General features: G+C 53.2%; 1 protein-coding gene across 3 annotated transcripts; it reads right to left on the reverse strand.

Annotated features, from left to right (window-relative positions):
* Window positions 1–3,171: 3,171 nt before the first annotated feature.
* On the reverse strand, window positions 3,172–24,352 carry DUOX2 (dual oxidase 2). 3 transcript variants are annotated; one of them, XM_038009937.2, is made up of 34 exons: window positions 24,245–24,352; window positions 23,602–23,689; window positions 23,246–23,331; window positions 22,774–22,938; window positions 21,991–22,178; window positions 21,590–21,791; window positions 21,317–21,483; window positions 20,836–20,896; window positions 20,612–20,708; window positions 20,074–20,164; window positions 19,702–19,804; window positions 18,970–19,133; window positions 18,228–18,403; window positions 17,502–17,620; window positions 16,989–17,126; window positions 16,684–16,797; window positions 16,292–16,494; window positions 15,815–16,000; window positions 14,313–14,538; window positions 14,133–14,226; window positions 11,980–12,170; window positions 11,393–11,462; window positions 10,943–11,026; window positions 10,236–10,414; window positions 9,849–10,079; window positions 9,572–9,671; window positions 8,490–8,539; window positions 8,095–8,222; window positions 7,719–7,872; window positions 6,307–6,539; window positions 5,917–6,075; window positions 5,415–5,570; window positions 5,040–5,168; window positions 3,172–4,749 (listed from the first exon to the last, which is right to left on the reverse strand). In XM_038009937.2, exons 2-34 carry the CDS (start codon window positions 23,673–23,675, stop codon window positions 4,627–4,629), a joined length of 4,641 nt encoding a protein of 1,546 aa, XP_037865865.1. In that variant the 5' UTR covers window positions 23,676–23,689; window positions 24,245–24,352; the 3' UTR covers window positions 3,172–4,626. The 3 variants fall into 3 exon arrangements, with proteins under 3 accessions (XP_037865865.1, XP_072868231.1, XP_072868232.1); XM_073012130.1 differs by having other exon boundaries at window positions 7,719–8,222; XM_073012131.1 differs by lacking the exon at window positions 16,989–17,126 and having other exon boundaries at window positions 7,719–8,222.
* Window positions 24,353–24,522: the final 170 nt, after the last annotated feature.

Genomic DNA, 24,522 nt, shown 5'->3' on the forward strand with positions numbered 1-24,522 from the left:
GCAGTTCGAGACTAGTCTGGGCAACATAGTGAGTAGCCTATCTCTACAAAAAACTTTAAAATTAACTAGGTATGGTAGTGCATGCCTATAGTCTCAACTACTGAGGAGACTGAGGCAGGAAGATCTCTTGAGCTCAGGAGTTCAAGGTTACAGTGAGCTGTGATCATACCACTGCACTCCAGCCTAAGTGGCAGAGCGAGACCCCGTCTCTAAAAAAAGAAAAACCTAGTCTGTCTTCTCACTTACATTCTAGATAACTTTGAGCAAGCTGTTTAAGGCTCTTCGTGCTTCAGTATCCCTTATCTGTAAAATGGGGATTGTGGTTATTCTAAGGATTAAGTGAGTTAATGCATTTCAAGTACTTATGACAGCACTGGGCACACAGCAAGCTCTGTATGCATTAATTGTCATCGTTTTGTTGTCATCATCTTAGAGGGTTTCTCTAATCATCTTATCTAAAGGGGTCCCCTTAGTCAGTCACTGTCATGTCATAGTTTTATTATCTTCAAAGCACTTGTGACCTCTGACCTCTTTCTTCCCTTCCTCTTCCTTCTATCTTGTTCATTGCCTGTTTCCTTCCACTAACATTTCAGTTCCCTAGAAGCTGTGCCTGTGCCTGGGACATAACAGATGCTCAACACATATTTGTTGAATTGAATTCTATCATTAGATCTTCCCAAACCCTGTGAGGCAGGTACTCATGTTATCCCCATTTTATGAAGGAGCAAACAGAGGCCCTGAGAGTTTTCTTTGTTTTCTCAAGGTCACCCAGCTAGGACTCAAACCCAGTTTGACTTAAGAGCCCTCACTCTTAAGTACTATGCTGGATTGGCTCCTCTTACTCAAAAATTCCTAACAAATGAAGACATATCTGCACTCCCATGTTTATTGCAGTACTGTTCACAATAGCCAAGATTGGGAAGCGACCTAAATGTCCATAAACAGATGAGTGGATAAAGAAAAAATGGAGAGTTATTCAGTCATAAAAAAAGAATGAGATCCTGTCATTTACAACAATATAGATGGACCTGAAGAGCATATGTTAAGTGAAATAAGCCAAGCACAGAAAGCCAAATATTGCATGTTCTTACTTCTTTGTGGGATCTAAAAATCAAGACAATTGGACTCGTGGAGATAGAGAATAGAGCAATGGTTACCAGAGTCAAGGGTGTTGGGGGAAGTGGGGGCGGTTAATGAGTACAAAAATAGAAAGAATGAATAAGACATAGTATTTACTAACACAGCAGAGGGACTATAATACAAAATAATTTAATTATACATTTAAAGATAACTTAAAAAGTATAACTGGATTGTTTGTAACACAAAGGATGAATGTTTGAGGTGATGGATACTCTCCCCTTCAAAAAAAAATATATATATATTTAGACCTATTTCTAAGCAAAAAAGTTAACATCAGGACAGTATATGAACTATGATTCAGTCATAACATGTACAGCATGTGTGTGTACATGTGTAAACAAAACAAAAATTCTTAATCAGTAGACAGGAATTATGCCACACCTTAGCAATGTTCTTCTCTTTCAGATGAGGCAGAAGTTGGGGCTGGGAAGTTGGAAAAAGAGGCAAAGATCCAACCTTCATTCTTCTCCTACAGAACTCAGCTTTAGCCCCTTCTGTCCTCATCCACTCCTTTACCCCCAGGCCCCAAAGCCCTTCCATCTAATATCTTGCTTGTCCTCCTCTTCTCCACCCACAATCCCATTACCATCCAATCCCACCTGATTCCTTATCCATCCTGTTTCATTCTCATCTTCATCCCTATTCCTGGGAGGCAGGGTTTGGGTTGGGCTTTGTCCCAAAGCCTGAGACCAACATCTCTGTAACCCAGAGCAGGGAAGATTTGCTTTCCTTTGCACTATTTATATGATCATTTCCATGAATTCCCTCTGACTCATCTTCCATCTTTCTCTGGGACATTTTTGTAGCCTCCCTTGTTTGCACATTTTTCAGTCTAATCCCTCCCCGACACATACTTATGCGATGACCTCGCTTTCTCAACCCAAGGGATCACCCAATAGCTGCCTGATCCTGCCTTCTAGCCCACTTCTCAAAGAGTTGGTCACAAAGCCTCAGGAAGGGTAGGACCAGGTTAGCATCCAGGCACGTGTTGAGGCTGAAGACACTTGTAACGTCTCTGCAAGTCCTTGACTTTTATCCCTCTCATTTGGTGGCTTTCTGGGAATCTGTGCAGGGTTAGAGCAGCCAGATCACATGAATACATGCTTAGGGCTGACATCTACAATCTGACTGGTGTGTGGAGTCAGGACTGAAGCTAGACAGGCTGAGTGCCATCTGAACTGACTCAAGATAATGGCAGTATGTCCCTCTATCCAGCTGGACATACACTTGGCATTGCCTGGGGTTTGGGCAAGAGTTGGCTGGGGATACATCTTTGGTGATGACAAAGTCTTTGGGAGATCCTCAGCATGGCAGGGAAGTCAGGCTAAGCAGAGAGTGTTATGGATAATCGTGACAGCCATGTTAATGCCATTCTCAAGTCTAGCAAGGATGGGTGAATGAAGATAGAATGAATATTTTGCACAGTTTTTAGAAAGACATAGGGAGGAACTGCAGGGTCAGATTTGGGAGTAAAGCTAAGGCTGAGACTGAAGAGGCTGGAGTTCAGGATTACTGACTGGTTGTGCACCTAGTAAGGGCAGGAAGGATGGAGGGCTGCAGGAATGATGCTGTTGATAAACAGGTGGACTCATAATCATCATGCACTGCAACTGTAGAACATAGTCTTCTGCCTTTTTTCATCTGCATAATTGTCTGGGTCAATATTGTTGACTTCCCAATAATCTCACAGACATTTGAATAAATGAGGAAGAGGCTCAGAGGAGTTAAGGGATTTCCCTCCATAGCTATTTACAGATAAATTGGGTACTAGAATCCAGGTCTCTTGACTTCTGATTGGTGCTCTTCCAGCCTTGTCAGAGAGATACCTTCAACATAGGAGGTTGGGAACCAGAGGTATTTGGCCTGGCTGAAGAGGTAGAGTGGGGCCAATGAGAAGACAAACCCGGTCTGAAACTCTCCCTCCACAGGTCCTACTGGATGGAGAACTGTATGACCCAGCAATTCCACTCATAGACACATACTCAAGAAAAATGAGTGCATGATGGCCACCAAAACATAGGTACAAGAAAACTCACAGCATTTTTATTCATAATCATTCAACATTAGAAACAACCCAAATGTCCATCAACAGAAGAATAAACAAGCTGGAGGACATCTCTATAATGGAATAGGAACAAAGTGCTGATACACACAAAAGCGTGGATGAAATACAAAAGCACTATGGTGAGTGAAAGAGGCCAATCTCAAAAGAGTACATTTAGTATGACCAAAACTGGATTTGGTAGAAATCACGTCAGTGGTTGCTTCTAGAAGCTGGGGGAGACTAAGTGGAAGCGGGTACAAGGGAACTTTCTGGGGTGTTGGAAATGTTGAAATGTTCTATGTCTTGACCTGGGTCATGGTAAAATATGTACATGACTACTTATTATATGTCGATGTAAAATATTTTACAGTTCAGCTTTTTAGGAAAGAGCCAGATGGAAAACGAAAAGAAAAGTTAAAGAGCTGAGTATGGAGGGGATGTTTCAGACTGGCTCTTGCGTAAGGTGACCAGCTGTCCCAATGTGTCTGGGACTGATGGGGTTTCCTGGGGCAAGAGACTTTCAGTGCTAAAACAGGGAGAGTCCTGGGCAAACTAGGACAGCTGGTCGCCCAACTCATGTGGAAGAGGGGAATTGAGAGCGAGTTCTGAATATCTGGCAGGGAGACTGGAATCCTTCAGCCCCAGAGCCCAGGGACCACTCCAGTAGATGCAGAGAGGGGCCTGCCCAGGGGTCAGGGCAGTGGGTGTCACTGGTGACATCAGGAATATCAGGGTTGGGGAGGCATCTTTGTTTCCTGGTGCCCTCCTCAAGGTTGCTGACACTTTGGGGGCGGGAAGGGGTAGAAGTAGGGCTGCTCCTTTTGCAGCCAGAGGCTAAAGACCTGGAGACAGAGTTGAGGCAGTCGAGCTGTCCAGGTTCTAAGCATCACAGTTTCTGCACTGGGCTCTGAGGAGATTCTCAGCCAGAGTATCCTGGCCTCTTCCTCCCTCAAATGTGGGGCCAAACAAATAGCAAAGCAATGCATCGATTCTGTGGAGATGTGGGGGCCATTGGAGACAAGCACTGTTGTACCTCTTCACCTCCACACTTGTCACAAGCAGGGACTGTCCCCTCCCCACTTTGCTTGCCACACCCACCATGGCTTGAGCTGGGGTGGGGCGTGGTCTTTATCTTCTTTGGGAGATCCTGACTGATTGTGCACTTGGTAAGGGCAGGAAGGCTGCAGGGCTGCAGGAATGCTGTTGATAACTAGGTGGACTTATGATCATCATGCACTGCAACTGTAGAACATAGTCTCCTGCCTTTTCTCATCTGTATAATTGTCTGGGCCAATATTGCTCCCAATATTGGGAGGGGCTCTGCAGTCCTCCAGCTGAGGCCCAAAGTGGATTCTGATGGAGAGATTGCCAATAGGGTTGGGCAAGTTAGGTGCACAGAAGGGAAGGCAGGGTACTAGAAGCAGCAGCCAGGGAGGACGGGCTCAGAAATTCTCATAGTGGTGCACGAAGTGGGCTCGGTCCTGCCTGTTGATGAGCTGACAGGCCTTCTCTACATTCTTGGTCATTCCCGGAGGGCCACAGCTGAACACCCCAATCTTGCGCACCTGTCAGGAGATTGGAGAGAGAGTGGGCCCTGCAGCCTGGAGGTGCTCACTCTCCTTGGAAAAAGCTGCTTCCTGAGCCTGGCTGGAATGACCAGGGCTTCAAATCCAGGCCTTGAGGAGGAGGTTTAAGGTGGAGGAGGTGGAAGTTCCCCTTTAAGACCTGACCCCATCCTAGGGCCAGGCAAGCGGGTGGAGTTCTCTGCTCAGAACAGAGCGGCAGGGTGCTTCTGGGCCAGGATGTCCTGGCAGGGGAAGGCCAGAGTCCCAGGATGGGAAGGAGTGGGACTGACCTGTGGGTGGACCTCCTGCAGGGAGTTGAAGAAGGGCTCGAAGGGGGGACGGCCAAAGTGGGTGATGGAGCGCAGGCCCGTGAACAGACTCCGGTTCAGCACCTTCTGGAAGTGCCGCTCGCAGACGTACTGGGGGGCACAGGGGCAGGTCAGACCAAAGACAATTAGGGCCAGCACTCAGCCTGAGCCAGCCCACATAGCCCAGGAGACAGAGACTGGGGAGGGGAGGGAGCTGGAGGCTGAGGATCAGGGCCACCAGCTCTGTGCCTCCTGCCAGCTCAGCCTGGCCATCCACCCACCTGCCTTGGCCATCCTGCCTTATGCTGCCAATCCATCTGTCCACCAAGTTGCCCTGCCTGTTGGGCCCTGACATACCAGCATGGTGGTCCTGAGGTCGAACTTCTCAGCCAGCTGGGTGATGTAGATGTGCACAGACACCAGGTCCTGGTGGTCATTCTCCTCCACCTCTCGGATGATGTCAGCCAGCCACTCAAACTGACGCTGGGTCCGCGTCACCCAGATGAAGTAGATCTGGGGACACATGGCTGCAGCTCAGGACCCAGCTCAGCTCAGCCTCCCTACATCCCAGGTGCCTTCACCTGAGAGGCTGGAAAGCCCCAGACCAACTGCAGACATCGAAGCTGTGGCAGGACCCACCAGCCTGATCCCAGGCTTCCAACTGACAGGTCCTAGCAGAGGCCCATCTGGCTACACCACCACCATCCCTCCAAGTTTGGCATCTCAACCACTGGGTAAGAATGACCCCTTCAGACTCAGTCCTGGAGCCAGGAGCTTTCTCTCATGCTCCACCACTGTGATGTGGGGACACAATTCGGCCGCCTATGCCCCATTTGATGAATGAGGGAGGGATGCTCACCTTCTTACACAGCATTTGGCTGCCCAAGGATGACTTGAAGACAAGGTCTTTGAGGATGGAGGCAAAGGGGGTGACCCCAATGCCCCCTCCCACCAACACTGACACCTCAAATTTATGCCACTCCTGATGGCCCTCTCCAAATGGTCCATCAAGGTACAGCTGCCAAGAGAGGGGGAGATGAAATGAGCCTGGCCCTGCCCCAGCTCTGAGGCCAGAAACGGAGAAACAGGCAGAGGGAGGATACAGAACATCCTAGTCTTTTCTGAGGCACCCCAGTCCTCTCCCAGGCTGGCTTTGGGATGGCTGGAGCTTCTAGTCTCAGGATGGGGAAGGGTAGAGATCCTCTGCCAGTGCCAGAGGCCCAAAAGCAGGGTTCCCAGTGACAGGCACCTTTGGGTATCCAGCACAGCCATTGCCCCTCGGGGCTGAGTAGATCTCCCTGAGGCGAGTGGTCCAGGGCCCCACTGCCCGGATGTGTAGGCTGAGCGTGTCCTCATGGGGCGCAGAGGTCAGTGTGAAGGGGTGGTACTCGGTGGTCCCCAGAGCCAGGCAAGCGATCCGCACCCACTGCCCTGACTTGTACTCAAAGCCCTGGGGCCTCTGGAATTGCAGGTAGGTCACTCCTGGAGGTCATAGACAGGGAAAAGCACAGATCAGAAGGCCTGCTCCTGGTACCTGAGGACTGACAGGCGCCAGTCCTCTCCACACGCCTGAGGCCTGGGGAGTAGTCACATGGTCTAAACAGGTGGGGCTCCTGGGGCTGGGAGTAGGAGGGTCCCCTTCTCTGTTTTCCAGGTAATGCAAGGGCTGGGTTTCTCCGCTCCCCTCTTCCAGCCCCTCTCCTCCTCTCTACTCCCTCTTCCCATGGAAGGCCCAGGCCTCACAGCACTGCCTTGAATACCAGCCTGCTGGGTAAAAGGACTCAGGCTCACCAAGGACCATCTCAGTGGCTATCAAACCTCCATTTGAGGGTTACCTTTCTACACACCTCCTGTACTATCATCTATCTAACGCTTTTCTTTAAATCAACTAACTTTTCCGATTCAATTTATCTTGGCAGGGAACTTTATTGCTAAGGTAAGTGGAAAACCAGTATCATGTGTTCCATGTAGAAAACAACATATTTTGTTACCAAATTTTAGCTGGATACTGTTTGTTATCTGACCATAGCTGAGTCTCAGGCCTGATCTCTCTGTTAATAAAAGGAGATTAGCAAGTGCTAGAGAGTAGAAAGGCATACTAACTCCATGCTGAGATTTTGTCCCTAAGTAATCTCAATTGAAATAATATTGCAGTGACATTAATTTTTTTACAATGTGAGTCCTGAAGGTTGGACAGTCCTGGGATACATAAAATCATCTTTTGCCACCCTCTATGATGATACCAATCCCGACTTTGGCCAACACTGACTCTCAACAACAGGCTGGCAATCTGGGCATTTGTCTGTCTCTGAGAGAAGGAACAGGACAGGCATACGTGGCTTCCTGCCCTGCGCTTCCCTGTACCCAGGCCACACGTGTGGGGGCCTTTCTCATCCTCAAACCCCTCTGTATGCACCTTCAGCTACCTCTTCTCAGGGTCACTTCTTACCATCTGCAAGTCTCCAGGGAGCTAAGCACAGCCCTTCCTGGTCTACTTCTATCAGGAAACCTTCAGGAATCTCCGAGAGTGGGTTTTTTTTGTTTGTTTTTGGACACAGAGTCAGAGGCAGTAATGGGGTCAGGGGGCCTGGTGAGATGTCTCCCCATGTCTGAAGATTTGGCCTCTGTTACTCCCAACCCATGTCAGGCGGGGCCTAGTACCTGAGGGCAGCAGCTCCGCCTTCACCACGCTGATCTCCACCTTCTTCCGGCTCAGGCTCACCAGCTTGTCACCCCCATAGATGATTGCCGGGACCAGGAAGTAGATGTGGAAAGTGGGCAGCTGGATCAGAGCATAGCTGCCGTGGATGATGAGCTGGAGACATGGCCAGTTAGTACAGCTCAGGCGCAGCCAGGCCCCTGCCCGGCACCCCCTCTTGCCCAGGCAGTAGGCCTGTGCCGGGGAGATAGGACTGAGGTCTGGGGTCTTAAATCTCAAGGTCTCATTCTGAGATCTTGGATCCAAGTCTCCTTCCTTCACCTTCCTGTCCCATCCTGAGCTCCCTGCTCCATGGGCTGGCCCAGGGAAGTCCCTCACCAGGACGTAGAGCAGGATGTAGAGGTGGTGGGTCAGCCAGAAGCCCCGGAAGCTGCGGCGGCGGAAGTAGTGGGAGGCAAAGACATACATGATGGCCAGGACCAGGAGCAGAAGCACCCCTGTCATACCTGGGGGCAGGAGGACAGGGCCAGTGAGTAGTCTCAGAACTTCAGCTTGGGCTGAAAAGACAACAGCACATTCCCCTATCCTGCCCTCCTTCCTCTCTCATCCCTCCAGGGCCCCCAGAAAAGACTGCCTGGAGTGAATGGAGCTGAGGCTTGTCCTGAAGGCTAGAAACAGATCCCATGGCCCCTATAGACAAGTGAGTATTCACAGAGAGATGGAGACAAAAGCAGAAGTCCTCAGAAAGAACCCCCAGATCTCACATTTCCTACCTGGGACGGTCTGGAAGAACCACCAATAGAACTTCTGGGGAAGCTTGGACCTGGGGGGCAAAGGCACCTTGAGCCTGGGGGGCAAAGGCACCTTGGGGGGCAGGAGGGGCTCCAGCACTGTCACACCACAGCATGACTCCTTTCCTGCTGGCCCTGACTGCTGAGGGTATGGGGCCTCCACCCAGATGGTCAGGGATCCCTCCAAGGAACTTGGCATCCAGCCGTCCACGGTTCCACCCTCTGCACTCAGCAATTTTTCCTTCTGTGTTATCCCGAACTCTCTTACTGTGGTTGACCCCTGCTTCCCTGAGTCCCTGGTTCATTATTCTGTAAGCTCCATAGGGCAGAGATTTTTGTTTCATTCACTGCTCTATCCCTAGGCTTAGAACACAAGGCACACAGCAAATCTCGGTAAGTAGTTGTTGAATGACTGCATGTATCTTGACACCCCTATTCTGGCATCTGGGTGGACACATGGGACACACTCCATAAATGTCTGCCCAGTGAATGGATAGAAGGCAGAGATGGCAAGCTGTGTGTCAGGCATATATGAGAAAGAGTCTCTGACTTCATCTCCCAAACACCTTTCCTGGCCAATCACAGCCAGCTTCCTTCCTGAGGGCAAGAAGTTTACCTTTTAGCTTCCCACAGGGGACTACCTTAGCACTGAGCTTCTTGCTGAGTGTCTGGGACTGTCAATTTCTTTTTTTCTTTTTCTTTTTTTTTTTTAAAGACAGGGTCTTGCTCTGTTGCCCAGGCTGGAATGCAGTGGTACTGATCATGGCCCACTGCAACCTCAAACTCCTGGGCTCAAGCGATCCTCCTGCCTCAGCCTCCTAAGTAGTCAGGACTACAGATGTACACCACAATGGCCCACTAATCTTTTTACTTTTTGTACAGATGGAGTCTCACTTTATTGTTCAGGCTTGTCTGGAACTCCTGGCCTCAAGCGATCCTCCTGCCTCAGCCTTCCAAACTGTTGGACTTACAAGTGTGAGCCACTGTGCTCTGCCGATTTCTTTTTCTATTATACCCTTAGGCCCGCCCTGTGAGTCCCAGGAGAAACCTTCCCCAGAACTGACCCATCATTCACAAAGACGTTGGGGAATACGCAGGCCAGCAGGCTAAGGGGGCTGACTGAGAAGATGTAGACATTGACTGCGTGGCCAGCACTGTGCAAAACTGAAAGAGACAGACCCTGTTAGAGATGCCAACCAGGACAGACTCTGCCTCCGATCCCGAGGGAGAGGAGGCATGGGGAGGAGAGATGGACGTATAAGGAGTTCCATCTCCCCACTGTTTCCCCCAACTAAACCCAGGGTGCTGCAGCAAAGAGGAAAAAGCCTGGGAGTCACGTACTAGCCAGGACAACAGCAGCCATGGCGATCCAGCGGTGGAAGTCCACCGCGGCGTCAAAAGGCACATAGCGGTTGAGGAAGGTTTCTCGCAGGAAGGTGATGAGGTTGCGGCACATGGTGAGCAGGATATAGGAGAACATGAAGGAGACGCTGGCCGCCGTGCCCCGCGACAGTATGATGCCCACGAGGGTGGTCTGTGCAATGCCCGAGGGTGGCGAGACAAAGCCATAGTCTGGGGCCGGAGTGAGGTTAGATCAGCTTGGCACAAGAGGCCAGGGTCCTGAGCCCTGGGCTCCCCTATGCAGACTCTTAGGATCAGAGGGCTTTTCACTCCTCTCCAAGGGTCGGGCCTGCTCCCTGCCCACTGCCCACAGCCTGGAACTCTTACAGTAAGCACGATCTGCAAACACGCCAACACTGATGGCTGAGAAGATTGCGACACACACGATGTGCCTCCGGTAGTTCTCCACGAAGCGCTTGTACTGCTGCAGCTTTTGGGCTAGGAGGCCTCGCTGCATCTTCTCTTGCAGTGCCTCTGTGTACAGCCGGGGAATGGGCACTGCTGCCCTATAGCAAGGGGAGGCAGGGCAGCAGTGTGGTAAGGGCCCTCTGGCCTTCCCTTAATGCCACCCCATGAAAGGTGACCTGGGGATCGGGCAGGCATCAGGATGGGCCACAACAGATGAAGGGAAACAAGCAATCTGCGGGCTTCTTACTCCTCCAACCCTTGACTTCCACCTTTGCTCCATCCACCCACTCACTGTCTCCCTGCTACTCCCCCTCCTCCTGTCTGTTCTATCCTTCTTTCTTCCTGATCCCAGCACAGGCCTCAAGGCTGTGCCCAAAGCAGGCAGGAGCCAAGAGACCCCTTACTATCATCCTGTTGAGCCAGGACCCTTGCCTGAAGAACGGGGTGCAGAGGTTGGAAGAGGATGAACAGTCATTCAACGCTATAACCCCCCAGTCAGGTCAGGAACAAAAATGGAATGAGACTCGGGATGGTCCCTTATATGTCAAGGATATGTAGGTGGGGCCTAGGGACCCTGAGACTTCTCTCCATGTCTCTTTGGGCCCAGGGATTCAGGAAACACTCACTTTTTGCCAAACCTCTTCTTCAGTCCAGGGCCTCCCAGCTCTGGGGCTCCTGAGGCAGGCGGCCCCAGTCCCTGGGGGTGGGAGCTGAGAAAAAGAAATGGGGCTGTTCTCCCCTTGTCTTTGCAGCCAGGAGAAGAACTCCCAGGTCAGAGCATGGGGTAGAGGTAGGGAGTGGCTCCTGGGACCAGGCAGGGGGCAAGGTGCAAAATGAATTAATAGGATCTCATGATTGGTTTTGTAGAATGATTCTGGCCTGGAGTGGCAGGGAGAGAGCCAAGCATCCGAGCAGCATAGGGTGAGAGAGGCAGCTGGAATTTTTGTGCTACCAAGAGCTACTTTCAAAGGGCAAATGCCTGATTTTACCCGAGGCTGATCAGCCAGTCCTACTCCCTTCATTTCTCTGCAGGGGGCTCAGCCAGGCCCACCCGCCAGAGCCCCATTCCTGCTCACCGCTCCCCAGGTGTCCGAGTGATGAATGAGACTCGACAGCTGATGTTTTGTTTAAAGATATCTCTAATACCTAGAGAAGAGAACAAGAGGCAGGACTGGCTTCCCCACAAGGGCAGTGGGGTAGGATGGGAGACTGTACCCTCCTCCCTTCTGGGAAAGTCATGTCCAGATCTCTGACTCCAGTCCTGTTTCCCTCCTTCCCCACACTAAGCACTCACTGTGCACAGGGCAGACAATGTAACAACTTTGCGCAAGAAAGGGAATGTCCTCTTAGGTGGATGCAACCCTGCAGGTCCTTTGTGTAAAAGAAACAATGCCTCTTCCTCTGGCCAGATATCTCCTAGACCAATGCCCGTGGCTTTGAGCAGTGTGTAGGATAGATTTCAGCCTGCTCCTTGATCTCAGTGGGCATCCTTGTGCAGTAGACAACTTGCACACCTACATGTGCCACCCCAATTACATGTGCTTGGTTCTGTACTAGGTACCAAGGACTCAGAAAAGAATAAGCCCTGGGCCCTGCCCACCGGGAACTCTCATTTTGAGGACATGCCCCGCTCCCTGACGCCAACCATTCCTCACACACTCACCACCTCCACCTCCACCTTTGACACAGAGCTGTGTGAAGCGGAGCTCGCTGTCATGGTCCCGCAGCATGAAGTGAAAATCCTCCCATGTCAGCTCCTCCTTGTCCTGGAATCCCGACTCCCGGAACATGGACTCCACCACCTCGGCCAGCTGGGCCTTGGATAGGCAGTTGTTGGAGATCTCGATGAAAGACCTGGCGGAGGACCAGAGACACAGCAGCCTGTCACCCAGCAAGGTCAGGCTTGGGTAGGTTCAGGGTGGGGCAGGCCCTGGATTATCTAATGTGGTTACTAGTGACCCAGGAAATGGCACTGAGAAGGCACTCATCCAGCCTGCAGCTGACACTAAGCTGGGTGGGGTGGCCATGGACTCAAAAGGCAGAACAGAATTGAAAGTGACCTTGACCAATTAGAGAAAGCAGCCCTCAAACAGGGGGCACCTACAACTGGGAAGATAGTCCACTGAGTGCAGGGTTGTGTCCAGGGTGTGCATGGCCCTCTCTCGTGGCAGGTTTTCTGTCCACTCTCTTTTGTTGATGCCTCCCACATCACCCCTGGGCTCCCCCTTTCATAGTCCAGTGGGGGCACCAGGCAGCAGGGTGCCAGGGAGGGGACCTAGCTGCAATGCCGCTGCTTCCTTGTGCCAACACCCTGGGCACAGGCGGGAACGTCTCCATGCCCAACCTGACAGCACCCACAGTGGCACCTGCAATAGCCAAGCTCTATTCACAGCTTGTGCCTCGGGACAGAAACAGACACACTATGCAAGTTTGTGTAGGTCCAGCAGCAATGCTGTGCCATGTTGGGCCTGGGCCGGTACAACACAGTGAGCACAGCCATCACATTAAAAACATCGTCCCTCCGACAGTAAGCAAGATACACACTGAGTTACAGGACAAGAAGGTGGGAATTCGCCAGGTGCGGCGGCCCACACCTGTAATCCCAGCACTTTGGGAGGCTGAGGTGGGCTGATCACCTGAGGTCAGGAGTTTGAGACTAGCCTGGCCAACACAGTGAAACCCCATTTGTACTAAAAATACAAAAATTGGCTGGACTTGGTGACTCACACCTGTAATCCCAGCTACTTGGTAGGCTGAGGCAGGAGAATCACTTGAACCTGGGTGGCAGAGGTTGCAGTGAGCTGAGATCATGGCACTGCACTCCAGCCTGGGTGACAGAGTGACTCCGTCTCAAAACAAACAAACAAACAAAGAAGGTGGGAACTCAGCCCTTGGAGGCAGGGACCCTCTCCTAGATTCCCTTGAGCCTCACCTGGGGCTGGGCCTGCAATGACATACCCAGTGAACTGCAGACCGCAATAGCTTTGCCCTTTCAGAAGCCCTTGTCCGGTCGGGGTATCTGGACTATATGAGGATTGTAGCAGTTAAGGCGAATGCTTAACGCAATGTTACAGCTTAACAGGATAGAAAAATTACAATAATGTGGGCTGTTACATCTATACTTTGTATTCATTTGCTCACTTATTTCATTTTGTCTTACTCAGTTATGTATGAAATGCCTGCACTGTGCCAATCACAGTGTGGAGAAGCTGGATTCAACAGGGAACAAGCCCTGCCCTTATGGCGTGGAGGCGAGCTGTGTTACTGACGCATTCATTGTCTTCAGGAATGAGAAGCACAAAGCTGTTTTTTTACCGGCACAACAAAACCAGAAATGGCTTAAGATGCAGGAAGAAAGAATGGTTGGAATATGGAGAAGCCTTCCACGTTTCTCTTCCTGACTATCATGGTGATGAATATTGGAGCAGCGACCAAGGTCATCCATTCACTGTTTCACTGGGTAAAGCACAGTGTTGGGTATGCTGTAAAAGAGTTCACAAAGATCCAAGGGCACCCAAAAGGGATTCGTGGATTTTTGTTGTTGGCCATATTGGTGTTGGGTTTTCGTTTTTGTTTTTTAACCAGGGAGACTTTTCTGGCTGGTGTTGACAGTCCAGACAGAGACTCTCCCAGAGGCAGAAGCCAGTCAGGTAAACATTTAAAGGTGGATGCTCTGAGAGTTTAGGATGTAGTGTCTAGGCCACCTCTCAACACAGATGACCACATAGCTTCTTTGCCAGCCCTCCTCTGACTCAACCTGTTTTCCTGTTTGAAACACACCAGGAAGTCTCAGGATTAGAAAGGCACACCCCATACCGCATCATGGTGAAGAATTCGTCCTTGGAGAGGAAGCCGTTCTCATCCAGGTCATACATGGTAAACATCAGACGGGACTTATCCTCTGGGGAGCCTGGGAAGAGAAAAGGGGATGCAGGTCATCTCCTTGCTGAAAGATCCCTAGATTCTTGGATAGCCTGCCACCTCCCAGCCCCCTACCTTTCATGAAGACCACCAGGATATCTAGGAACTCTCGGAAGGACAGGTAGCCATTGCCATCCTTGTCAGCCAGAGAGAACATCGACTCCACAAACATGTCCTGGGGTTTGAGGCCCAGGGACTCGGCAAACTCGGCCCTGCTCAGCTCGCAGGTCAGGGCCTCCCGCACCTTCTGGGAGGAGTCCCGGGGTAGGGTCCCTGCGTCGGCCTGGTTGATGTCCAGCACCTGCACTTGGGCAGCAGCAGAGGGAGGGAAAGAGAAGGAGGTGAAGCCTATGCTGGAAGCAGTTCAGTGACCCTTCACATCTCCCCAAAGTCCAAATCAGAAAGGCTGAACCCTGAAGGTTCTCCTGATCCTTAGATATACTGACTGGGGCCTCTGTTGTCCTAGAGATGGGGGAATCAAATCTCTAGCAGCCTGCCCATTTCTCCCTGGGCCCAAGAACCGGGAACTTCATACAGTGGGCATGGTGCTGGGGTATGGAAGGGGAAGTGCAAAGTTGAGGGGAATGAAAAGTGAGAGAGCCTACACTGGGGACAGAAGGTGTAGAGACATGATGGTAGACAGGCAGGCAGGGGCTGGGGCTGTGCTCTCTTGCCAATTCAGATAAGGCTGCCATGTGCCTATGATTTGTCCATTGTGCAAAATGTTTAAAAGTCACATGTGACAACCATTTATTGTTTTTTGTTTGTTTGTTTGAGATGGAGTCTTGCTCTGTCACCCAGTCTGGAGTGCAGTGGCAGGATCTCGGCTCACTGCAACCTCTGCCGCCGGGGTTCAAGCAATTCTCCTGCCTCAGCCTCCCAAGTAACTGGGATTACAGGTGCCCACCACCATGCCCAGCTAATTTTTGTATTTTTAGTAGAGATGGGGTTTGACCATGTTGGCCAGGCTAGTCTCGAACTCCTGACCTTAGGTGATCTGCCCACGTCGGCCTCCCAAAGTGCTGGGATTACAGGCATGAGCCATTGCACCTGGCCACAACCATTTGTTAAATGCCTACAACTGACCCAGCACTTGGGCCAATAAGCACTGTACATAAAACAATGTTTTTCAAACATTAGAGTGTATCCGAATCATCTGGAGAGCTTGTTAAAACACAGATTGCCAGGCCCCACCCACAGAGTTCCTGGTTCAGTCTGACTAGGTAGGTGCTTTTCTAACATGTTCCCAGGTGAGGCTGATGGCCTTGGGTCCAGGGCCCAACCTCTGTGGACCACGCATGTAGATGATCTCACCGAATCCTCACAACAATGCAGTGGGATGGATACAGTTTTCATCACTGTTTTATAGATGAGGAAACAGAGATACAGAACAGTGATAATGTGACTTGCCTAAGGTCACAGGGCTAAGTAAAGTGGCAATGCCAGGATTCAAGCAAGACTATTTCTCTCCAGACCACAGAGTGGAAGCTTAGTTCACCCACAGGGTGTTCTATCCAGCCCAAGTTTCCTCCATTTCTTGGGCTGGGCCCATCTCCAAAAGGCACAGATCATGGCACCTGAGCAAAAAGGTGTCTGAAGAAGATCTCCAGGATGCGTTCCCGCTGCTGCTTTGTCACAGCCTTCCTAAATAGCTCCTTCTCACTCATCTCAGCCACATGGAGGCCCAGAGCCCAGCGCACACAGAAGTCCCGTAGTTGCTGCACAAAGGTGCCCCGTTCCTCTTCAGAACTAAACAGCAGCACCTGTGTGGGAGGAAGGCGGCACCGATGCAGGGAGCTTGCTGGACCTTCTGCTTCAGCCTCCCCTCAACGGATCTCGGGTTGAGGGGAGGGGAGAAAAGCTCCTTCCCATCCATCCAGGCTGGGGCCAGGTGTGTGACTGAAGGGGGCCAGGTTGAGTCTGGGGGCCTCTGAAAGGAGTCCCTCTCCCCAGCAGCAGCTGTCATAGGTGAGGTCTATAGCTGAGGTGGCCTCGCTTGTGATAATGGAGTCGTGTGAGGGCAGCCCAGGCAGGGGAGGCAGGACAAGCCATACCAGGTCATACTCCTTGGGGATCTTGAGCAGCAGGGTGCGGCATCCTCGGTTGCTGGACAGGATGAGGTTGACCTGCTGCAGAGGCTGCAGCTGGACCACGCGGAGCACAGTGAGACGCCTGTTCAGGACCTGCAGACACCTGTCTGGCAGCAGCTGGACGATGATGGGACTGCTGCTCTCCTTGGGGCCTGGCCACTCCATCGCTGGGGAAGGGAGGATTGGGCTGAGTAGTTCAGTAGATGTCCCCAGGTCCCCGCCTTCAGGTCAATTCCACTGTGAAGACCCTAAAGGCGCCCTGGCTTTCCTCTCACTCTGTAACTTGGTTCTTTCTCCCAGCTCCTGTCTCTCCCCTCCCCGCTCCCTTCTCCCTCCTCTGCCCAGCCCCTTCTCACCTGGCACTCCATCTTTGGCTGCTTCCTTCTTCACACTCTCTTTGCCTTTCTTTTGTAGCTTCTTGCGTTCTCGGCCCCGGAAATAGGCCACCACTCCAGAGAGAAGCAGACTCACTGAAGGGGATCAGAAGGAGCCAGTGAGGAGGGAGCTCCTCAACTAGTGCTTCACTGTGGCTTCGGCTATGGTCCCTCCCTTCCGGAGGTTCCTTGAGCCTGGTCTGAAACCGTACCAAATAGCCAGCCCCTCAGGCCAGCGGGAAACAAGGGGCAGGGCCAGTCTGCAGAGAGGCTGCCTAAGAGCTCACCTAAGGGAAGGCAGCAGAGAGCAATGATGGTGATGGCAAAACCAGGGCTGCTGCCCTCAAAGAAGTCAAGCACAGTCAGGGGTGCACACTGGGGCAGGCCGTTGGTTGTGAGCTGCTTAGGCTGAGGGCAGGGTGCACCTGAGGGAGAGGGCATGGAAGATCTCAAAGTCTGAGGATCCCGCTGTGTGGCCAGACCCCTTTCCCCTCTAACCTATAAAGGATCAAGGTATCATCTGTCTTCCCCAGGCCCACCTCCCTGAAACTGTCTCCCTCACAAAGTCCCCATCCACATCCTGTTTCTTGGCATCTACCCCATCCACCCCTTCTTGACTGTAGGGTGCAGCTTGTGTGCTCGTTGAGGTCCCTAGTGTGGGAGGCAGCCAAATGCAGGCCCCCTAGCCCAACACAGAAGGTGCCTGGCTCCCTGGACAGCACCAAGTGATTCCACCGCACCCTCAATCTTGATCCTTCTCTGGCCACTGTCACTCACTTGTGTTCTCCCAGGCCACTCACCTTTATGCCAGACAAAGACATTGGGCTGCAGAGCACTGGGGTCAACGTTGATAACAGCGACCAGCACGTCCCGCAGGGTGGTATTTCGGATTTCTTCAATCTCCTTCTTGGAGAACAGCCTAAGTTGGAGGAAGTAGAAGTCACTGGGATGGGAAGGGGATGCAGGCCTCCAGCAACCCCAGACCCAAGAAGCCAGGTGAGAAAAGAGACCCAGAGGGGTCAGGTGCAGTGGCTCATGCCTGTAATCCCACTTTGGGAGGCCAAGATGAGTGGAGTGGATCACTTGAGGTCAGGAGTTCGAGACCAGCCTGACCAGCATGGTGAAACCCCGTCTCTAGTGAAAAAAAAAAAAGTAGCTGAGCATGTTGGTGCATGCCTGTAATTCCAGCTACTCAGGAGGCTGAGGCAGGAGAATCACTTGAACCTGGGAGGTGGATGTTGCATTGAGCCAAGATCACACAACTGCACTCCAGCCTGGGTGACAAAGCTAGACTCTGTTTCAAAAAAAAAAAAAAAAAAAGAAAGAAAGAAAGAAAGAAAGAAAGAAAGAAAGAAAGAGAAAAAGAAAGAAAGAGAAAAGAAAAGAAAAAGAGACCCAGAGGGGTTAGGAAGGGTGTGGTGGGCTGACTAGGAATCAAGGGCTCATAAGGGCTGTCTAAGGCCAGACAGAGGGTCTAGGGCCCAGGCTGAGGAGGAATCTGAGGTGGGGACCCAGGCAAGCCTTACCCATTCCTGGTGTTCTCAAACCAGTAGCGGTCACCATCCCGCAGCCGTACAAACTGGTCAAGGACAATGGCACTGAACAGGGGTCCAGGGTCCCCATGGCTCTCCAGGAGCCCCCCAGGGAGCAGCTCTAGCTGGGATAGGTCCTGGTTGTACAGGGCAGCTGTGGCCTTCAGCACCTGGGGCACCACAGAAGATAAGGGGTGAGTGTATGTTTGCTGAGGAGGGCAGCCACTGTTGCCCCATCCCTGGGACACAGGACCCCAGCAACTGCCTGGCTTGCTGCTCAGGCCTGATTTCCTCTTCCTAGGCAAGCCCCCTCAGGCAGGACAAGTCTGGTGGAAGGATCAGTGTGTCCCTACCCATGGTAAGACCACGGTCAGGTGCCCGAGGAGTGTATCCTATGATTATCACCAGCCTGCCTGACCTCAATGATTAGCAGCTTCAGGGGCACCCAGCCTTTGGAGTGGGACCCTGCAGCAACAGGACAATGGCACCCAACCCAGAAGCCACCCTGCAGTCATGGTACAATGCAGTGGTTAGGAATAGATTCTGGAATCATATGGCTGAATTTAAGTCCTGCCTCTACCATTTACCAACTATGTCATCAGTAAAATGGGGAAAATGATTATATGTACCTTATGATATTATTATGTAGACTAAATGAGTCAACATATGTAAAGGTTTGGAACAGTATTGCCATAGGAAAGCTTGAGCTGCCATTATTATCGTTAGTATTCCTGACCTGGGGGTCCACATTAGGGTTGAGATCACTCCAGTTCCTTGGGATGTCCAGCCCAAAGGCCAGCAGGGCCTGGCTATAGCTGGGCAGCCCCATATCTCGGCCTCGCTGGATGCTGCTGGCCACATAGTCTGTACGGGAGAATTTGCCAGGGCCAGGCCAGTAATCTGAAGAGGAGAGAAGACCAGACTTTGGGCTTTGTCCTCTCCACCCTTTTTTGCCCTGCAGCCTTGTATCCAACTATTAGCACTATGGTTCTTCCTTCCTGGCTACCCCCAGCGATCCACATGAGATCTGTGCCCATGCTGACCATTGTGTGGTGACCACACAGTGTCACCATATGTGATCAGGGCCAGTTTTTCCAGTAAGACCCCTCCTCTAAGACTCAAGACTGTTCTAGTCACCAAGCAGTAAATACCCTGTCCTATGCCTCCCTAATTTCAAGACAGGGCTGAATGAAAAAATTTAGAGACCTAACTAAGCACCAAAGAGATTGTGGTACCACCCCTCCCCAATACTCATAATTAATTTAAAATAAAAGCAACACAAAACTGTAAATTAAGCAAAAAAAAAAAAAAAAGTTCAAAGTTCATTTTCTTCTTATGACTCCTTGAAATCTCTGTTTGTATCTGTGTTCCTGCATCGTGGGTGCCCTAGTTCTGCTGTTGATGAACCCAGAACGATCCTCAGGCTTCCTGGCCCCTTACCATCCACCCTTTCTGGCTCTGAGCTCACCCCTCAGATCTTCAACCACTATCCTGTCCTCCAGCTCCGAAATCTGGGAGGCCATTCCCAGCAGCAGTTCATTCACCTCCTGGGTACTGTTCAGATTGGGGTTCTGGAAGTAAACAATGCACTGAAGATAGGCTCTAGGGCCCCTACCCAAAACTCAGTCTCTCTCAGCCTGGGCCACTTTAGTACCCCAGGACAAAGAGCCCTTGGCCAGTTCCAGACTCTCTTGAGCTGTTGTCCCCGGAAAATTTCCTCTATCCTTCAGCTCCCATGAACCTGGGGTAGCAACACCCAAGAACTGGGATTGTTGCTTTTCCCAGCCTGTGTGAAGACTGACCTTGACCCATCTTCCCGTGACCCTGACCCCAGTCTGACCTCCCGAATCCAGTAGTTGTTGCAGACCCTGAGAGCTTGGGAGCTTTGAAAACCCTTGTTCAGGACCTTCCGGAAATGACAGCTGGCATTTCTGAAATGGAGAACAAAGGATGTGATGAGGGAATTCAGAGAAGAGTCAAGGATGGGATTGAGTGGGCTGAGGGACTCAGTGGGGGTTCATAGGATTGAGCAGCGGCCCAGGAACTTCCTTGAACATGGCAGACATTTGGCAATGTGTGTTTACTGAAGATAGTGTGTGCTCCTAGTCCAGGTAGGGTGGAGAGAGGAGGGAAGGGAATGACTCAGCTGCTGGACAAATCCTACACCCAGCAACCAAATTTCAGCCCTTAGGAGAGCTGGGGAGATTTCCCTACTAAGCCCACACATCTTACCCTAGGGTTCTGTTTCAGGGCCCCAAATTTTTTCTTCCCATTCTCCAGTGAAACTGCAAAGGAGTGTGAAAGGCCCCAGCCTCCAAGGCAGTTCATTCTGCACCTTTCTCGGTGTGATGCCCCCTCTCTGCCAGCCCCTCCCTCACCTCATGTAGACACCAGGGGGCACCATGGTAGAGAAGAACTGCTCAGAGGCCACCACAAATTCCGGGGAGATGCTGGGGTCTAGGAAAGGACGGTATCCTGCAGGAAGGAGATGGAGATGATAGGGAGATAGGCTCCTTGCCTCCACATCCTCCCATCACACCCACCTGTCTCCTATCCCCTCAGGATTCTCAACACAGGTGTCCTCCCACCCCCACTCCCTCACCTGTATACTCCGGGGCTGTTTTCTGCAGGAAGCTGGGCAGCCACTCATACACAGCGATGTTCTGAGGGGCAGAGAGAGGCGGGGGGAGGGGGGGCGGGGGGGGGGGGGCAACAGTTGGATGGGGCGGGGCCTGGAAGGGTCTGAGCCCAAGGACGGCTTCCAGGTGGAGATGAGGACCAGGCAGGGTCAGTCATGGGAGAAGCAACTCAAACAGGCGCAGTGTGAGGCCTGCCTCCTCAAGGAACCAGGGGATTTGGGGGAGCAGGGGGTTGGGAGGTGAAAAATAATAATCACCAGCCAGATTTCTCCTATAAACAGCGCGTGCCTCCCTATCATTTACTGGGGCTTCCCTAGACCTCGGCTGTCTGGGGAGGGGTTTCTGGGTGGAGGTTGTCCACAGATGGGGAGCTCCGTGGGGCAGCGGAATCTCCCGTGGACTTGCTTGCGGAAGGGGGGACGTCGCGGGGCGCGGACAGCTGACCTGGTAGGTGGCGATGACCCTCTTGCGCGCGTGCTGGAACAGCTCCTCGTCCCCCCAGTCTGGGTGCTGGCGGGCCAGCCTCTGCGCGCACAGGTTGTGATAGCGGAACCAGAGCAGACCCAGCGCCTGCAGGAAGGGCTCCCGGTTCCCTCGCTCCGCCCCGAAGGCTGCATCCGACGTGGGGGCGCAGGGGAAGAGATGAGCGGTAGCCTGATCCGGGGAGCCCACACTCGCAGACCCCCAGCCGGTCCCGTCCCGCCCCCGCGGCCTCACCGTACAGCCCCCTGGGCCCGCTCTGCCCGGTGGCGGGGTCGGGCGCCGCCCACATTAACAGGTGCTTCTGCGAGTCTCGGGGGAAGGCGGGGTCAGGCCCCGACGCCAACTGTCCTCCGGAGAAGCTCCGCAGCGCGTCGCTCCAGGAGTGCGAGGAGCCATAGATGGCGCTGCCGTCCAGCCAGCCCGTCACCTGGTTGGTCTGCGGGGCACGCGGCGGGTGAACTGAGGTGTAAGGGGGCGGGGAGGGGGTGGGCGGCGGCAGGCCAGGGAAGGCCGGGGCCTGGCGGTTGTCCGCGACTGGGGAGTGGGCGCCCCTCCCCGCCAGGCCCTGCCAGGCCCGCAGCCTGGGTCCCAACCGACTGGGGTGCGGCTCCTTCCCGCCGCCTTCCCCCCCTCACCAGGTCTCGGGGGTTGCTGGGGCTCCGTCCGGTCTTGGGGTCCCAGCGGCTCCTTTGGAAGGGCAGCACCACGTCCCCGCGCTGGTCGGGGTCGAACACGGGGTCTCCGGGCGGGATGCGGATGTTGAGGAACTCGGCGGGGCAGCCGGGCGTTTCCACGCTCACCACGTCGGAAAGAACATGGTAGCCTGCGGGCATGGGGTGCAAATAGGTGACAAACGGTCCGTATCGCGCTCTCCCCACGGCCTGGGCGGCCTCCAAGGGTCCTCAGGTGCCAAAAGAGAGAGGTCCCAGTGCCAGCTCCGCCACCAGCTCTGCAGGTTAGCCCCAGGGAGCCTCAATTTTCTAATCTGCAAAGTGAGACTATAGTGAGTTCCCTTCCTATCCAATTCATAAAGCTGTTGTGAGAATCAAAATGATATAATTTATGTAGGAGTACCCCAAGTCAGTCCTCCTCCCTCTGGGCTAGGGAGAGGTAAGATGGTTACAAACACATGGTGAGGAGAGCAGTGGCTGGGGAGCTCAGTTCCCAAGAGCCATAATGGGGGTCCAGTGACATCCCTAGTTTGGAGTAAGGCGTAAGAGAAAGGGGAGTGAATATCTCTGTATCAACATCCCAAATCTCTCCGAGATGAAGGCAGTCTTGAAGTGCTGCTTAGAGAGAGAGGAAGTGGTTGAGAGTCTCGGATGGGTCTCCTGTGGACTCGCAGAGGGGATCTGGCCCCTCCCCAAGGCTGAGCAGAGCGCCAGATCAACCCCACTGGTCTCCCCCTTTGCCCTCACCAAAGAAGACCCCCAGTACGGTGCGGTTGCGGAGCGACGGCAGCCCAGCTATGCCGCGCGTGGCTGCATCGCTGAGCCGGCGCGGGTTGGGCAGCTGCGGCTCCTGCAGAGCCTGATACACACCGTCGGCGTAATTGGCTGGTACTCTGCGCTGCAACCGGCAGCCTGCGGAGGCAGGGAGTGGGGCTCTGTCTAAGCACTCCATCCCCAAGGATCACCCAAACCTCGCCCTAAGCCTCCCTCAACCCCCATCCCCCTTCACTGACAGAACCTTCTCGCAAGGGTCTCTTGGGCCCAGGAGCGAGTAAGATTGCGCTGTGTAGGCAGCGGAGCTGCTGGGCGCGTGTTCCCCGCGTATTCTCCTCTCAGGGCTGCTGGGCGCGTGTTCCCCGCGTATTCTCCTCTCAGGGCCTCCCGCGCCCCTGACCTTCGCGAGCCACGGCCCCAGCACACCCGAGCCCGCAGAACGCACCAACAGCGCCACGCTCGTGATGCCTCAGGTTGTTAAACCAGCCGTCATAGCGCTGCACTTCCCAGGGCAGTGAGAGTGCGTCCTGACTGCCTGTGGGCACAGAGAAGGGCCGCCTCAGCACTACGCTCCCAGCTACCCCTCCCTGGCAACAAAGGCCTTGGCCAGTCCTTCCCCAGCTCACGGAGCGCCCCTAACGGGACCCAAGTGTCCGGCCGCACTGAGAAGTTTCCCATCCCGCTGAGCTGCGCGGCGAAATGACCTTCCAGTCTCACTCAGGGAGCCGCTTGCCGCACCTCTCTCCTCCCCACCTCCCAGGGGATCCTGGGGAACACCCCGCCGCTAGAGGAGCCTGATACTTGCCCGCTGGATCCAGGGGTCCAGTCAGAAGAGCTCCTAGGAGCATCAGAGTCTCTGGTCTTGCACGGAGCATGCCAGCCCTGCAGCCTGCGGGGTGAGGGTGGGGCTGGTAGGTAGTATGGGAAAGCCACTGTTAGGGCGTCCTCTATCCCTCCCCTCTTGTTCCTACAGCCAGCACTGGAGGAGGAGCGCCAGCTGTTTCCACTTCTGAAAAGTAGCTGTTAGAAGCATCACTGAGGGCCTGCATCCAAACGCCACTCTTTACAGGACAATCGGCAGCTCTGGAGGCATTGACACTTCCCCATCCACCACCCCATCAGAGTTAACCCCCGACCATAGAAACCCAATGGGCAGGAGTCTTCTGGGGCATGTCAGTCCAGGGCAGGACTGGTCCAGCCTCCCAGGGTGCGCCCAATATCTCTAATGTCTCACCTCCACCACCCGGACCCCCGCCCCCAATCCCTCAGGCTCCGCTTCTCCTCCAGGAGTCAGGCAAGGGAAAGAGGTTCCTGAGTTGGGAGCTAGGGACCTGCAGCACCCTTCCACAATGAATCCCTCCTTCCCCAGTAAACTCCCTTTCTGCAATGAACGCCTGTGCATGATGGGCGAGGGCTAACGTCAGGTCCTAAACTCTGATCTAACCTGTGGTTTAGGGTAGTGTTGCCTTCAGATGTCTTCTTTCCTCTTAAAATCTTTGCTTCTGTGCTCTGCTTCTTGCCTTCACGAACCTCACTCATCCAGCTCCGCCGATCCTCAGCCACCCCGGCTGCACTGTCGCTTTTCTCTCTGGGTCCTTGGTCTCACCACTGTGTGGGTGTCTGCTCAGGACAGACCTGCGCCGAGTGTGAGCATCTGGACCCAGGGCTCACCCTCCTGCTGTGGAGGTGGGGCCCTTATTTGCATAACCTCTTCCCGCTCTG

Source organism: Chlorocebus sabaeus, chromosome 26 (genome assembly GCF_047675955.1).
Source record: "Chlorocebus sabaeus isolate Y175 chromosome 26, mChlSab1.0.hap1, whole genome shotgun sequence".
Taxonomy (NCBI): domain Eukaryota; kingdom Metazoa; phylum Chordata; class Mammalia; order Primates; family Cercopithecidae; genus Chlorocebus; species Chlorocebus sabaeus.